The sequence below is a fragment of the Silurus meridionalis genome, chromosome 3 (genome assembly GCF_014805685.1).
Source record: "Silurus meridionalis isolate SWU-2019-XX chromosome 3, ASM1480568v1, whole genome shotgun sequence".
In the NCBI taxonomy this organism is placed as follows: Eukaryota; Metazoa; Chordata; class Actinopteri; order Siluriformes; family Siluridae; genus Silurus; species Silurus meridionalis.
In genome coordinates this window covers 4,610,156-4,625,610 of record NC_060886.1, presented here as the reverse complement: position 1 = coordinate 4,625,610, position 15,455 = coordinate 4,610,156, and the positions used below count along the sequence as shown (strand labels likewise).

General features: G+C 38.4%; 1 protein-coding gene across 1 annotated transcript in view; it reads left to right on the top strand.

Moving 5' to 3' along the window:
• Positions 1 to 15,455, top strand: part of cps1 (carbamoyl-phosphate synthase 1, mitochondrial) — an 85,646-nt gene that overhangs the window by 23,526 nt on the left and 46,665 nt on the right. The window contains exons 19-24 of the mRNA XM_046845414.1: positions 3,494 to 3,692; positions 4,239 to 4,415; positions 5,213 to 5,331; positions 12,557 to 12,698; positions 12,799 to 12,864; positions 14,509 to 14,572. Of these exons, the coding sequence (XP_046701370.1) occupies positions 3,494 to 3,692; positions 4,239 to 4,415; positions 5,213 to 5,331; positions 12,557 to 12,698; positions 12,799 to 12,864; positions 14,509 to 14,572 (767 nt within the window). The remainder of the gene's footprint in view (positions 1 to 3,493; positions 3,693 to 4,238; positions 4,416 to 5,212; positions 5,332 to 12,556; positions 12,699 to 12,798; positions 12,865 to 14,508; positions 14,573 to 15,455) is intronic.

The window sequence follows — 15,455 nt, the reverse complement described above, 5'->3', positions numbered from 1 at the left end:
AGGAGCATCACCATGCTGGAACAGGTTTGGGTTTCCAAGTTCAAGTGAAAATTTTATTAGAGCGCATCTAAAGACGTCCTGTACAATTGAGTGATTTCAGATTTGTGGTAACAGTTTGAATAAAAACACATGTAGCTGGAAAGGTGACCGAATACTTTTGGCATTATAGCGTATACTGTATATACAGTATTTTACAGCAGGATTAAAGCAGTGCTACATAACAATTGTGCACACACAATGCATTGACACTTTGTACACAGTTTTGACATGTTCACTTAGCGTGCACTCACTGTTGCTGCCAGTTATTTAGCCAATAATGTGAGTTATTTTCAGAACACAGTAAATCTGTTCTGCTACACAAGCTGCACATTGACTACTCTAAAATATATCCATTTTTTTTATTTCTAGTTTTGTGTCTTGAGAACATAGTACCGATTGTTGTGAGATTCCATGTATATATTTCTCTCTTTATTAATATTGTTTATCTATTTTATAAAGCAAAAATTATTTATTATTACATATATTACTTACATGTATATAAGATAAATGTTAATACATCTTATTATTGTTTTTATAGTTATTATTATATTATTTTTTAATGTCATCATTATTTTCCCTTCATGTTATAATAATAAAAATACTAGAAATATGTTATATTGACAAAAGATTCACACCTGACCATACAAGTCCGTTTTTATGTTATCATAATATCTTCTGGGAAGATGTTCCACTAGATTTTGGGGAGAATTGTGCATATTCGGGTGATTAAAACAGGTGTCCCAATACTTTTGTCCATACAGTATAACGTACATATTGGCTACTAAGTATGTATTGTACTATTAGGTAAAGTGGCTTTCAAATATAGCAGTTCTTCAGGTCTTTGTATGTGTCTGTCTAACATACAGTAGCCTCAGTTTGAAACACCAGACCTTTAGAGCTCGTATTTCATTCTGATGCTTCTGTATGTGATACTAGACAGATGCAGGTGTGACAGATACGTCTTGTACTGTAAGTCGCGAAGAAGAAGGAGACGAAATGTGAGCGGCTGAGTTCGAGCCTCACCTATGAAACTTTTCTGAAAGTTGGAAGGCGAGCGATTAGCACACTGGCTTTGTGTGTGTTGTTGCAGAAATATTGAGAAATGACTCCTGCCAAATGTTGAACACATTGGATGCCAGACTTTGACAACACCCACCCACCACTCAGGCTGTTCAGTGTGAAACCAATCCGTATATTTAGAAAGGCATCTGAAAGTCGACCACTTTGAAGAAAAAAAAAAAAAAAGAAATGCATGGAATTAAACAATGGATTTCTTTTGCTTTCGAAAGAGTGAAGGAGAAGCCGTGTTCGTACCGCACTGTTTCTGTACAGGGCTTTTGGTGCACATGTGTGCGTGCGGAACATAGTTACAATTTGAGTTCCTTCATGAACGTATTAAGTGGCGGACTGCAAGTTTGTTTAGTCTCCACCTCGCACTTTAACCGCAGTGTCACCATTTTCTTTATTATTATTATTCAACTTGAAAATATACACAGCAATGTCAGGAGTTTTAAAAAGAAACTAGAGTTAGCGCAGTGTCACTGTGGCTGCGCACTCATTTGTAATGGGTTGTGCATGTGCGAAATAGCTGCCACTTCCTTTTATATAACAATTTAGCAATATGGATTCTTTAGAGTTTTAAGGGAGTAAATGAATGAAGGATGGAAGGAATTAAGACATTTGTTAAAGTATGCTAAAAAAATTGAACAGAAAAAAAGAATTAGAAAATTAAATATTCAATGTAAAACACATGGAACACTTCTTCTTTTGGCCATTAAGGGTGGATCATCTGTCTTCATACCCAGCTGCCTTGGTCTTCCTCTTTTCCTCCTTTCTGGTGGCTAAATCCTCAGCATTCTTCTACCGATGTACCCCATGTCCCTCCTCTGCACATGTCCAGACCATCTCAATTAGGCCTCTCTCAAAATGTCCTACATGCGCTGTCGCTCTAATAAACTTGTTTCTAATCCTGTCCATCCAACGAAAACCTTAACATCTTCAGCTCTGCTACCTCCAGCTCCACCTCCTGTCTATTAGTCATTACCACTGTCTCTAAACCATACAACATCACAGGTCTCACCACAGTCCTATAAACTTTCCCATTTACTCTCACAGATACTCTTCTATCACAAATCACTCCTGCTATCACTCTTCTCCACCCACTCCACCCTGCCTGCACTCTTTTCTTCACTTCTCTAACACACTCTCCATTACTTTGCACTGTTGACCCCAGATACCTGAACTCGTCCACCTTCTCCACCTCTTCTCCCTGCAACTGCACCACTTCACTGCCCTCTTTCTCATTCACACACATGTACTCTGTCTTACTCCTATTCACTTTCATTCCACTTCTCTCCAGCGTGTACCTCCACCTCTCCATGCTTTTTTCCAACTGCTCCCTACTCTCACCACAAATCACAATATCATCCGCAAACATCATAGTCCACCGAGACTTCTGTCTGACCTTGTTTGTCAATCTGTCCATCACCACTGCAATCAGGAAAGGTCTCAGAGCCGATCCTTGATGCAGTCCAACCTCCACCTTGAACCAGTCTGTCATTCCTACTACACACTTTACTGCTGTCACACTGTCCTCATACATGTCCTGCACCACCCTCACATACTTCTCTGACACGTGTGACTTCCTTATACAATACCACAACTCCTCTCTCCACTCTGTCGTACGCTTTCTCTAAATCCACAAACACACAATGCAACTCCTTCTGACCTTCTCTATACTTTTCCATCAACATTCTCAAAGCAAATAAGGCATCTGTGGTGCTCTTCCTCGGCATGAAACCATACTGTTGCTCACAGATGGTCACCTCTTCTCTCAGCCTGGCTTCCACTACTCTTTCCCATAACTTCATGATGTGACTGATCAACTTTATTCCTCTGTAAATACTGCAGGTCTGCACATCCCCCTTATTCTTAAAGACCATTACCAGCACACTCCTTCTCCATTCCTCAGGCATCCTCTCACCTCCCTCACCTTGTCTCCAAAATGTCCTACATGCGCTGTCCCTCTAATAAACTAATTTCGAATCCTGTCAATCCTCGTTACTCCCAATGTAAATCTCAGGCTCCAGCTCCACCTTCTGTCTTTTAGTCCTACTGTTTCTAAACCATACAACATAGAAGGTCCAAATACAATTTCCATTTATTTATCATATATAATCAATAAACCACAGGCCTCCTCACCTCACCTACATCAGCACCTGACTTTACTAACACTATTGTGGCGCAATGAGCACAAATCTCCACAGAATCTAGTAGAACATCTTCCCAGAAGAAACAGTGAATGGAGACTAAATATAGAATGTTCAAAACTTTTGTAGTTTATTTTTTTATGTCATTGCAGTTGTTATCTGCAGGTCTGTAGTTAAAAACATCTTAACAAAAGTGGTAACAGAGAATCTGAAGTGAAAGTAGATGCCTCTGACTCTTGTCCCAGGTACCCTCTGGCGTTTGTAGCAGCAAAACTGGCGCTGGGTATTCCTCTTCCTGAGATTAAGAACGTCGTGTCGGGAAAAACCACGGCCTGCTTCGAACCCAGTCTGGACTACATTGTGACAAAGATCCCACGCTGGGACCTGGATCGCTTCCATGGCATGTCACAGGAGATCGGTAGTGCCATGAAAAGTGTAGGAGAGGTAAGAGACTTCCTTTCCTTTCCTTTCCTTTCCTTTCCTTTCCTTTCCTTTCCTTTCCTTTCCTTTCCTTTCCTTTCCTTCTTAACCTTTCCTTTCCTTCTTTACCTTTCCTTTCCACTCTTTTCTTTTCTTTTCTTTTCTTTTCTTTTCTTTTCTTTTCTTTTCTTTTCTTTCCATCCTTTCCTTTCCTTTCCTTTCTTTCCTTTCTTTTCTTTTCTTTTCTTTTCTTTTCTTTTCTTTTCCTTTCCTTTCTTTCCATCCTTTCCTTTCCTTTTTTTTCTTTTCTTTTCTTTTCTTTTCTTCTTTTTCTTTTCTTTTCTTTTCTTTTTGTTTTACTTTTCATATTCATTACACTTTCTTTTCATTTCCTTTCCTTTTCTCCCTATCCACTACTTTTCTTTTCTTTTCTTTTCTTTTCTTTTCTTTTCTTTTCTTTTCTTTTCTTTTCTTTTATTAATTCTTTTTACTTTCAATATTCATAACATTTTCCTTTCCTTTCTTTTCCTTTCTTTTATTTTCCTCTCCTCTCATCTCTGCACCTCTCAGGTAATGGCGGTGGGTCGTACATTCGAAGAGAGCATCCAGAAGGCGCTGAGGATGTGCCACCCCTCCGTGGACGGCTTTGTGCCACACCTGCCCTTGAATCGACTCTGGAGCAAGCAGCAAGACCTGCTCCAGGAGCTGGCAGTTCCCTCCAGCACTCGCATCTTCTCGCTAGCGAAGGTAGAACTCAGGAGTAAACTTTCACATCTCTATTCTGCTTTCTTTTTTGTTGAACGGTATAGGAGGACCGGCGTTTCACTATTCTTCACACCAGCACGCATAATGATAAAGCGTCCAGACATAACCAAAACCTACAGCTAACATCTTTTCCACTACTCATTTGCAGGTTTGTTTTTCTGGTGGACAGAAACAGCCATTGGTAATATTTTATCTTCACCTGGGAAACAACGTGACATCTGTTCTATTTATTTTCCGTTTTCCTTTTACAGTTGCCGGGCCACTTCATGATATTTAACATAATTACAGATCATTCTGTTCCCAACTCTATAACCTTGAAAATAATCGAATGTATAACCTACAGCCAGGTGCGGTGTGAAAGCAAACGTCGCACGAGACGTCGCTAGATATAATTATTTGTTATTAAAAACACATTGGCCAAATTGCATCAAGGCAGGAAATATCAATAACTCTGAAGGTTAGGCTCGGCGGTAATTGTCGCGGCGTAATTTCACGCCGCTCTCTCTGCGCTTGAGCAAGGGCCGGGTTCCCGATCCGCCGGGCGCCCGAGTGGTCACGGCTCATCGCCTCGCCGTTTTATATTCAGCGCAGGCAGCGAGCTTACCGCTGCAATCAGGAGCCATTATACCTCATTTAACAGCGAACCCACAATATGTTACTGATTCCTATTTTCTTAAACAACCAGCGTCGCCGTGCTGTTTGTAACCGGTGCGCCGATGCACTTGTTCCTGATCAGACAGTTTAAGCAGCACGTGTCAGCATTTGTTCCCTCCCCGCAGGCGCTGCATGACGGAGTCAGCGTGGATCAGATTCATGAGCTCACAGCTATCGATAAATGGTTTCTGCACAAACTGAGGCGCATTACGAAGCTGGAGCAGCACTTGAGACTGTACACCAGGTGAGATTCAGACAACACTGAAGGCTCACGCAATCACCAACCATGTCGCAACACCTTACCTGGGTGTGAATTTTATTTATGAAATACACCAAGAGGGAGCCACTAGATGGGGATGTGGGGATGGATTTAAGCTTTCGCTCATGGCTCTGTCTAATTCCAGGAGAATATCTAAGTGTTTTAAGACTGACTAAACAACACAGTATATGGACAAAAGTTGTCCTATGAGATCTGTCTGTCTGTCTGTCTGTCTGTCTGTCTGTCTGTCTGTCTGCATGTCTGTGATCCTTCTGTCTTGTCTGTCTGCATGTTTTAAATCTGTCTGTCTGTCTGTCTGTCTGTCTGTCTGTCTGTCTGTCTGAGATCTATTTATCATTCTGTCTGTCTGTCTGTCTGTCTGTCTGACATCTATCTATCTATCTATCTATCTATCTATCTATCTATCTATCTATCTATCTATCTATCTATCTATCTATCTATCTATCTATCTATCTAATGAGGTGGGTCTAGGTAAAAGAGTTTAGGACACAGGAAGTCTGACTTTTCTACAAATTTCCCAACAAATGTGCCACTGATTTGTTTACTAAAATGTCTTTATTATTCATCAGACTTGATGGAATTCAGTATTTTAGTGAATTAAATGATCGAATATCTCACTGTAATCTGCATAAAAATCTCTTCTGAAGCCCAGACACAGCGCTAATACAGAGTTATTGAATCCAGCACGTCTCCTGGTGTTTGTTACGTGTTTGCGTATAGAGCGTTTTAATAGGATAAAAGACAAACGCTCATTTGACCATTTCGTGTATGAAGGGTGACTGAACATCCAAAGTGAAACCAGCAGAGCACGAAAGGCCCTTTTAGCTGTTCTGGGTTCTTAAAAAACAGACAACAGGGTCAGCAAGACCTCTGCTAGCCTAAACTCTGTCAGTATCAGTGACTTATCTTTGAATATATTTCTGTCCATGAATATGTATTCAATTATACCCAATAGTCTGTTTTCTTCATTTCAAAGCTTTTCTGTTGCTGGTGCTGCTTCCTGTAGTGTATGTTTAGGTTAGATTTTTTATCAAATCAGATTTCAGCCATCACATGACATGGTGCGCAAATATATTCATGTGGATTTAATAGCTGTTTTTTCAATCCACAACGACTGAAAGAGAAGAAATTGATTTGGTCACAGGTACACTTACAAGACGGACTTTTCAGGAAAACCTGAACATCTCGAGGAAAGGTTGGTGAAAATAGTTCAAAACAGTTGTTGAGCTTTTTTTAAATGAATCATTTATTCTTCCCTGTAGAATCTGCACAAAACTTACAATTTGCCACAGAAAAACCGTACTACACAGGAAAAATTCACGGAAACCTCCGGGTTAATTTATGAGGTTAATATCGATGCTTCTGCTACAGTAGAGATGATGTGTGCGGGTGGTGCAGTTGTGGCTACAGTGAAAGGAGACGTGTTGAATTGTGTTCATTGGGTTACTTGCTTCAGTAATGACTTTCATTCTCACTGTATGAGATTCCTGTCTGTGATGCAGCGCTCTGTTATATTGCATCTCTCTATAATTTTGATGTTTTTCATAGCCATGGCCACAAAATGATGGTATTAAGAGGTAAAACCTGGAAAGTCACCATCTTTATCCATTCTTTGTCCACATGTCACTAGGGTTTATTTTTTGGGGTAAATTTTCTGGCTGCTCAGATTTTTCAACATTCAGAAAGCATGGTATCTCTGTGCTTTGTGAATGATTTATTTGAGTTTTTGCGCTGTAGGGTCAGAGACTAACTCTGAGTGTGTCTGTAGTAAAAACTCACAGTTGGTGTGTGGGATCGATTGTGAGATTGTATGTCCACAGAGACCGACACGGCAGAGCGGAACAGACCTGCTGCCCCACACCGGTGCATCTCCAACTGCGAGTCTGCCGTGACTCTCTGGCTCGCTTTGCTGAGGGGGAGGTGAAATCTGGAGTTTTTTTCTGTTTTCGCTAACATAATGCACGGCACATTTGTTTGGAACGTAATAGCGCGAGGCCTGTCGCACCGTGTTCATACACAGAGTCTGTGCTTCGCGTTTGCTGCATAGTTTAGCGTCCTTAAACCAATCGAGAAGAGTGGATTTATGGTGTTGCAGCAACAAAGGCAGTTAAGCAGCATCAGGAGCAGTGATGTCAATGGAAACCACCCACCAGAACAAAACAGCGAGTGTGTGTGTGTGTGTGTGTGTGTGTGTGTGTGTGTGTGTGTGTGTGTGTGTGTGTGTGCAAGCCAGGCTGACTGTAATTACACCATTGGCACAATGAAGTGAGGCTTTTTTGTTTTCTTCATGATGGTACCAGTCGAATGAGCTTTTCTAAAACTGTATTGGGGGTTAATATTAAATGTCGCCTAATTCATTGAAATTTGCCTCCAAAATGTCACAAAATACACAGGCAACAATTCTTAAATGACTGATCGTTATGTTTGTTGAATTGGTGGTGAATTCTCTACACTCCCTGAGGTAGAGTTAGGAGTTCCGCAAGGATCTATCCTAGGCCCACTGTCTTCATATATGTTTCCTTTAGGCGAAATTATATGTAAACATGGTATTAGCTTCCACTACATGTTGACGATACACAGTTGTACATTTCAGCAAAAAAAGTTGAGATACTTCAACAATGTTGTAGTGTGCAAAGGACATTAGAGAGTTGATGCTTGATAAGTCTGATAAGATGGAAGTACTCTTACAAGGACCAGCTAGAAGTAAACTTTTGAATTAAGTAGCATTACTGGATGGTCTTTCTGTCTCAGCGTGTACCTTGGTGTGATTATTGACTCTTTCCGCTAAGGCTTATGTGGATAACATTACCAGGATAGCCTTCTTTCAACCTAATTGCTAAAGTAAGAAATATAATGTGGTTACAGGATGCTGAAAAGTAATAAATATAAACTTACAATTATAAGGCGCAACATTACAGACACTAAACTTCTACAATCTTTTATACAACTTTATAACAGCTTTGCCTCTGTAAAGCTTCTTTGAGTCTGGTTACACTCAAAATTGTGGGGTGGGTACCCTACAAGAGGGAGTTTTTCATTGCCACTGTCACCAATGGCTGCATATTAGGACTAAACTTGGAGACTAATTTATATTTGTAATCTATTTAAATCTATAAAGCTGCTTTGAGACAATGTTCTGTGTAAAAATGGTATACAAATGAAATTGAATCGAAGGTATTAGCTATGTTTATTTTAAAACGTTAAGTGTTATGTATAATAAAAAGTGTTGCCAGGAAACTACAATTGTTCTAAACTAAAGTTAAAGCTGAACTATGCGTTTGCTTGACAGAACCCTCTAAACAAACTACTGGGCAGATACAACAATCTTTCAAATGCAAAAAATAAAACAGTTAAACATTTAAAGAATAAATGTCCCGATACTTAAAACATTTATTTAGCTACAGGTTTAGCTACATGTTACACTAGATGTTGTAGAGATTTAGGCTTATACACACCCCCACAATTGTGGTAGTAAAGTAAGTCACTGATGTAGGTGAGATGAGGAGGCTTGAGGTGCATCCTGTTCAATGGGGTTCAATGTGTTTCTATAAAGCTGCTTTGGGACAATGTCCATTGTTAAAAGTGCTGTACACATAAAATAGAATGAATTGATTTGCATTATCGCTAATGAGCAAACCAGTGTAGACAATGGCAAAGAAAACAAAAACTTCCTTAGATAAAAAAGAAACCTTGAGAGGAACCATGCTCAAAAAGAAACACCAAATGTCCATTCATTATACTGTAGTTTCATCATTGTTAAGCACATTCTCCAAAGTAATCATACTAATCAGAGTCCATGTTATCAGTTTTTTGTAGTTGAGACATGTTCTGGAGTTAATATTTGCTTTGGTTTTGTGCTGCAACACAAATTGAGGTCTACAGTATTTCACCCCGAATGTGAAATTATTCATAGTTTTGCTGTGGATGCTAAACAGCTGCTGAGGTGGTTTTAGTTCACAAAATGTTTAACTGTAATCTGTAAAAAAGGACTAAACTAATATCACATACACACATGCAAAGTTAATTTCCCAAAAAAGTTGGTCAAATGTAAATAATAATGAAACGCATTGGTTTGCAAATCTTATAAACCCATATTTTACTTATTATAGAACATAGAAACCAAGTGTTTAAACTGGGGAAATGGATTATTTGAATGAAATTATGAGGTCATTTCGAATTTGATGGGCCCAGCTCGGCTCAAAGAGGTTGGGAAGGGGCAGCAAAAGTCTGGAAAAAGTTAATGGTATCAAAAGTATAAATATTTTGCAACTAATTAGATTCATTGACAGCAGGTAAGTAAGATGATTGTGTAAAAATAGTGTATTATAGTGAAGCAGAGTCTCTCAAAAGTTAAGATGGGCGGAGATTCACCCATCTGCGAGTCTACAATTTGTGGAACAGTTTCAGAATTATGTTCACATAAAATTGTAAAACAGTGGAATATCTGATCATTTGCAGTAAATAATATCATCAGAATTTTCAAAGAATCTGGAGAAATCAATGGGAAAGGGACAAGGGCGAAAATCTATATCGGATGCCCCTCACTGCATTTAAAACCGTCATCATCCTGTAATGGAAATAACTGCATGGACTCATTCACACTTTCAGAAATCATTGTCTGTGAACACTGTGCCATGTCAGGTACAACTACAGGAACCCAAAACGTACACACCATTGAAAAGGACTGAGCACCCAATGCCTATTCATCAAAAGTACTTTCTATCACATGCATTAATTAGTGAGCTGGTTTATGGGACAGAGTCGATTCACGTTTAGACACAAAACTCCATTAAGTGCAAAGCTCACAGTAAACTGAAGACACCAGTGAAAGAGCACCTCCTCAAATTGCATTTGATTGTTAAGAATGATTGTGTTTTTGTCATGGTATCAGAAACTCTGATGTATCTGATTTAACACTCGCAGATGATCAGAGTTATTCTGAACGTGACGGAGGTGACTTTTGGAAACCATCTCCATCCTCTTTGTTGAAATATCGTGCTCTGAGGTGCAGTATTTAGCAGGTGCCATCTTAAACCTCATAGTTTCTGTCTGTCTGCCAGCCTCTGCAGGATGGGTATTTTGTAAACCATGAACTTCCTGGTTGTTCAGTGTTTCCAGTTTTTGTAGAAATCTACATCTGCGTGTAAGTAGAGGTACAGAGCTTCCTATGTTTAGTTGCTACATTGTCCAATAATGCAGCTCATCATCTACCATAGACACATGAACTCTTCCTCCTTTTATAAGGTGCCGTGATTTTGTCTGAACTTAGCTGCTTGTGTTATTAGTCTATATATACTGTAGTGTGTTATTTAGATATAGGTAATTATATGGAATATCTGATTTGAAATGAAACTCGATCTTACTACTGATTTGACACGTAATTTAAACATAGGATTAGTAATAAATCTTTTAACAAAAATCGGACTCGCAGTCTTGTCTTCAAGCACTAGCCACGTTTACACGTGCGCTTTTTTGTCATTCCGATTAAAATGTATTCCGATCGAACAATTCGGTGGGCTGTTTACATGAGACGTGATCTAATCCGATATGGTGTTTACAAGTGCCCACGCTTTTAATTGGAATGACTTTGTGACATGCACACATTAGCCTCTGTCCCGTTTGCCATGACACAGAGCTCCATTTTTTTCTTCTGCACGCTGTTTTTATGCAATGCAGTGCGAATTTGTGGGAAGACTGTTGCTGGAAGGTCTGAGGAAAAAACTGGAGTTTTTTTGGTGGCAGTGCATCTATACGGAGCATCTCATCATCCCTTCCTTCTCCAAAAAGCAAAAGCATGTGGATGAAGGTCTGTAATAAGGACTGGTGGGAGCGGGTAGTATTGCTGGAGTTTAATGACCTGGAATAGAAACTAAAAACGTATATTTAGTTCCTTCAGTGTATTTAATAAATGTGTTGTTTCAGTTAAACTCCAGTTTGATTTTGCTGCCGCCATTTTGCTTTTTGACGACCCCTGACCTGATGATGTAGATGCAAAGCAATCGGTTTATAGAAAGGTTTGTCCCACCCCTCTCAAACCGATTGCAATTTCATTCGGTCTGGGCATTTTTTCCGATTAAGTTGTTTACATGGTGCATTTTAATCCGGATTGGACTTTTAAACCAATTACAATGTAAACACACCTTCTAAAAACTGTAAAGATTGACCAACCCATAATTGTTGGAATTTCAACCAAATTAGATCATTCAAAGAAGGAAAACTTTAGGATTATATGAGCTGGTATCAAAAAGTTTCGAGATCAGCTCTGTTTACTGTATTTATCTACATTTCCACACTATCACCTCCAAAATAGTCCCCTTGCACAGCAATACAGCGCTCCCAGCGTTCCTGACACTTCTGGAATATGTCCTGAAGTTTTATGTTTTAGAAGCGTGTCAAGCACCTTCTGTTATTCATGCCGGATCTCCTCAATGGTGTCAAAACAGCGGTCTTCATCTTTGCTCAAAGTCTGCAGGAGCCAAATCTGGCAAGTAGGGTGGGTGCAAGAGTGAGATCATGTTGTTTCCAGTGAGAAAATCACGTGGGCTATTGCAGACGTGGTAACGCACGTGGTCGAAATAGCACCAGTTGTGCAGCTCGCGATGTACTGTACACAAGACGATGTGTTTATGAAGGTCGGTGCTCCTTGTGACTGTGCAAGCAGCCTTGTGCTGCCATCTGTTGGTGGGTTACAAAACTTGTTTGACTAGCAATGAGAGAGTAATATACGGCTGCCAGGAAAGCACATGATTTGGACATAATAATAATTAAGTTATACACCATTAACAAATGGCAGAAGGTATTGGAAGTGTCTTTCATAGTTTTAAATCAAGGCATGGGTGAAGCTCCTCCCTTATGTCTCTCATGTCAGGTTCCCTTCACTAATAAACACATTTTGTTGGATTGTAATTATTATTTTTTTTTTACGATTTTGCTTGGTAACGCTTTTATACAAAAACAAGTTTCCAAGGGATTTTTCATAATGTATCACTTGTGTTTTTTGGCTAATGTAAAGCTGAAATGTTTTATATAGTAATTGAAATACTGATATACTGACACTAAAATGGCATTAAAGCTTAATAAACAAACAAACAAATAAAAATAAATGGAGAAATTGTATAGCAATGGAATGCTCATTAATAAACTGGATGGGTTTAGGTGTTTTATGCTAATTTTCTGGGTAATCTCTCAGCTCCACCATTCCAGCTGATCTGTTGCTGAAGGTCAAGCAGGAGGGCTTTTCAGACCGTCAGGTGGGCCAGAACCTCGGCTTGTCAGAGGCAGAGGCACGGTCTCTGAGACTGAGACACAACATCCAGCCCTGGGTCAAACAGGTCTGGATATCATGCTCTAATAACCATCATCTTCTAATAATCATCATCTTTTTTTTTTTTTCGATAGCAGCACTAATAATATCAATGTGCTGCCTTTTAGATCGACACACTGGCTGCAGAATATCCTGCCGTCACTAACTATCTGTACTGCACCTACCATGGCCAGGTGAGACTTGCTGTAATTGTTGTTATTATAATTTTTTATTATTATTTATTTTGCTCAAGAATAAAATATATATAATTAAAATTATTAAAAAACAAAAATGCAATCCATATGGTGCACATGGAGATGCAGAAAACCTAAAAAAGGTTATTTAAAGCCTCCACCTAAATAATAAATAAATAAATAAATAAATAAATAAATAAATAAATAAATAAATGACTAATGAAATTATGGAAAAAAAACATTTAATTATAATAACAAATATGCTAATGTAAATAATTGCAAATTATTTACAACATATCAAAAACCTCAGAATAAATTACTACAAATTATTATATACTGTATACAGTGCATAACAAAAAAAAGAAAAAAAAGAGGATAAAAGAAAACAATTTTTTCTTACAAAGATTTATATTTGCTAGATGGGAAAAAAAATTCCATAATTTAAAAACCCTTAAATCTTATAAATTTTCCTCTACATGTAAAAATTTTAGGACAATGAAAATCTAAAAGTTACATGACAATGAAACTGTGAATTTGTTTTAATATACGTTCTAAAATGTTCTGGAATTGTAACCTTAATTGAATACATCTTATACATAAAAACACACATTTGAAAAATATTAATCCAAATAATGTCAAGGTAGTAAACAGTCAGATATGAACCTAGCTGTTGATAATTTAACAATGTAGCTACAGTACCTTTACTGTAATAGGTTTCGTGTTGGCAGGAAGGTTTCTAAACTAAAGTTATAGCTGAACTATGTGTTTGTTTGTTTGGAATGTTTGTATTATAATCTACTGTACATCGGTATCTAAAAATCCTGAAAATCAGCCCCATAGCTAGCTATATGTTATAATTAATGTGTTATAACTAACATATAGCTAGCTATGGGGCTGATCTAGTTGTTGATTTCTAGCCAGTTTGTATGGAATTTTTGGATATTTTATTCCACCTTCAGTTCTGATTCACTGTAGTAATAAACTTCACTCTTCTGGGAAGATGTTCTACTAGATTTTGTGGAAATTTGTGCTCATTCGTCGACAAGAACTTTAAGATACTGATGTACAGTAGGTTATGTGAGGAGATCTGGGGTGCAGTCAGAGATCACATTCATCCCAAAGGTGTTCAATAGGTTTGGAGCCTCATAGCAGTAGATCTTCCACTCCAACCCATGTACACCAAATCTTTATGGAGCTGGATTTGTGCACAAGGGGCATTAGCATGCTGGAACAGGTTTGGGGTCTCTTAGTTCAAGTGAAGGCAAAATTTCATGCTCCCACACCCAAAGATGTCAAAGCTGAAGGCAATTGTGTGCCTATGGAAAAGCCAAGTGTCCCAGTAATCTTGTCTATTTCATGTTTCTAAGAGTGGATAAGTTCATGTTAAAGCAGGAATAATTCATATTCCCATTGCTAGTTTGCAACCGTCTTTCCGATTTTTTCCACAAATGCACCAATCCTGAAGAGGATCTACTGTAGGCCTGTAATGGGTGTTTGTATATTTTATGATTAATCATAAATATAAAACTAATATTTATGTACTGAATTCCTTGAGCACAACGTTTCTGCAAAATAAATCATTTTTGATATTTCATGGCATTTAATTGCATAAGATATGAACACCTTGTCTTTCTATTCTAACAGGAACATGACCTCGACTTCAGAGATCAGAGTGTGATGGTTTTAGGTTGTGGTCCTTATCACATCGGTGAGTAATTATTGAGTAATTATATAATTAACCACTTGTTTTTTATTGGCTTCATCATCAGTGTAAAAGCACCACCAAGGTCAGAGAATGAGAAGCACTTTTTTGGGGTAATGGAGGTGGCAGCTTAGTGGTTAAGGCATTGGACTTCGGATCCGAAGGTTATGAGTTTAAATCCCACGCATGCCAAGCTGCCACTCCTAGGCCCTTAAGCCCAGAGTTGCTCATTTGTATGAATGAGATAATCGTAAGTCGCTCCTGATAAGGGCGTGTGCCAAACGCCGTAAATGTAATGTTTTATTCTCAGAGTGTGTGTGATGCGACAATGAGTGTATGAGGTACAGTAGTTTGAGGTTAAAACATAACCATGCATACAAGGTCTTTAGTATTTGATTGCTAGATAATAAAGCACAGTTTGTGTAAAACTATATGGGCTGCACAATAATATTATAAAAGTGTGCATGTAGTATTCCCTGATACTGCAAGAACATGTCCATGTTACAGCAGCGTAGACACACTACAAATATATAAAGTACAGTATATAAATACAAAGGAAAAAACAATAATAATAATAGTAGTGACACAAACAAACAAACTAATTGCACTTAGTTATTGCCCAGTTTACACTGTCATTATTGCAGTTTAATAATCAGTATTACCTGTGTCTATTATGGTGACTGGTTCACTATGAGCAGCTCTGATTATAAAGTCTAATAGAAGCAGGGAGAAAAGACCCTCGGTATCACTCCTTCAGACACTTAGGATGTAACAGGTCGAACTCTCAGCATGTTGAATTCTCAAATCTGATTAACCAGAAATGTTTCCATAACTTTAAAGGCAGTGCAGCTTTGAAGTTTTTATATGAATAGATTTGTAATAAATCAGT